This window comes from Sinocyclocheilus grahami, unplaced genomic scaffold (genome assembly GCF_001515645.1).
Source record: "Sinocyclocheilus grahami isolate Dianchi unplaced genomic scaffold, SAMN03320097.WGS_v1.1 scaffold2216.1, whole genome shotgun sequence".
Classification (NCBI taxonomy): Eukaryota; Metazoa; Chordata; class Actinopteri; order Cypriniformes; family Cyprinidae; genus Sinocyclocheilus; species Sinocyclocheilus grahami.
Window position 1 is genome coordinate 42698 of NW_015507395.1, and position 1681 is coordinate 44378.

The following is a 1681-nucleotide window of genomic DNA, read 5'->3' on the forward strand; positions in this document are numbered from 1 at the left end:
AGAAGAAAAATAAAAGCTAATTTAAGCCACTAGTTAAAGCGAGACGACTAGCAGCAGAAGAGCGCTGGGTGAGGCGTGTTCTGAGCAGAATCTACCTGCTGCGCCGCTGCTCCGTTTCCTCACACTGCTGCTGCTGACCTTTGACCCCTGACGCTCTGCATGCTTACCTGGCCTGCTGACCAGAGCGGCGGCCGCCACTGCGTTCTGCAGCTGAGAGGACGAGGAGAAGGCGTGAGGAACGGCGCGAGACACCTGCACAACACACAGCTGCGTCAGTCACTGAAGAGCCAGAGCTCCGGTCACACACCAGCGGCGCCCCTCACCTGTCTGACGGCTGCGGCGTGCCGGCTCACGCTCGGACCGAGGCGTCCCTGCGTCTGCTGAACTGAAGACGAGCGCACTTTCACCTGATCGGCCTTCATCCCATGAGCAGAGGAGGAGGAGGCAGGGGGCGTGGCCTGCTGCACAACGCGCTGATCGATCTCCCGCTCCTGCTGAAGAGCCTTAACGAACGCTGCCTTCAGCCGATTGGTGTGTTCGGCCTTCAGCAGCTTCTTCTGATTGGACGACATGCACTGCTCACACATGACGGCTCCGCCCTCGTCTCGGCGCCAGCAGCAGGTGAAGTCCGTCTGACACTGAGAGCAGCAGCTCGGCTCTCCAGCACTGACCACCAGACCGGCGTACAGACCCTGCTTACCTGACACACACACACACCGGTCAGAACATCAGCACATCAGATCATGTAAACATTCTAACAGTACATGACACTTACTGTGATGTTTGGCGTCTAATTATATTCAGACAGAAAGTAAAACAATCCTGCAGTGCTTCTGTATCTTTACAAACTCTCATTTATATTGTGCCGCTATGAAAATAAAATCTCAGGACTGTTCTAACATGCACACACACACACACACGTAAACACACACGGAACCACACAGACACACGTAAACACACAGACACAGATACGCGCACACACACACACACACATACGCACACACACACACGTAAACACACACACACACATGTAAACACACACGTAAACACACAGACACACGTAAACACACAGACACAGATACGCGCACACACACACACACACGCACAGACACGCGCACACACACACACGCACACAGATACGCACACACACACACAGACACGCACACACACACGCACACACACGCACAGACACGCACACACATACAGATGCACACACACACAGACCCATACAGACGCACAGACACGCACACACATACAGATGCACAGACACAGACACAGACACACACGCATACAGACAGACGCACAGACACACGCACACACATACGCATACAGACACACACGCATACAGACACTTACAGACACACACGCATGTACACATACAGACACACACACACGCACAGGCACACACATACAGATGCACACACGCACAGACACGCACACACACACACGCACAGACATACAGATGCACACACATACAGACGCACAGACACACACATAGACACACACACACACGCATACAGACACTTACAGACGCACAGACACACACACACATACGCTTACAGACACACATGCATGTACACATACACACACACGCACAGACACACACGCACAGACACACACGCACACAGACACACGCACACACATACAGACACACGCACACGCACAGACACACACACGCACA

General features: G+C 53.4%; 1 protein-coding gene across 5 annotated transcripts in view; it reads right to left on the reverse strand.

Moving 5' to 3' along the window:
• Positions 1–1681, reverse strand: part of LOC107574406 (transcriptional repressor p66-alpha-like) — a 23105-nt gene that overhangs the window by 1738 nt on the left and 19686 nt on the right. For 3 of the 5 annotated variants that reach the window (XM_016260840.1, XM_016260843.1, XM_016260844.1), the window contains 2 exons: positions 324–700; positions 96–252 (listed from right to left, as the gene is read on the reverse strand). In XM_016260840.1, coding sequence (XP_016116326.1) covers positions 96–252; positions 324–700 — 534 coding nt within the window. The remainder of the gene's footprint in view (positions 1–95; positions 253–323; positions 701–1681) is intronic. The other 2 variants (XM_016260841.1, XM_016260842.1) reach the window with 2 other exon arrangements.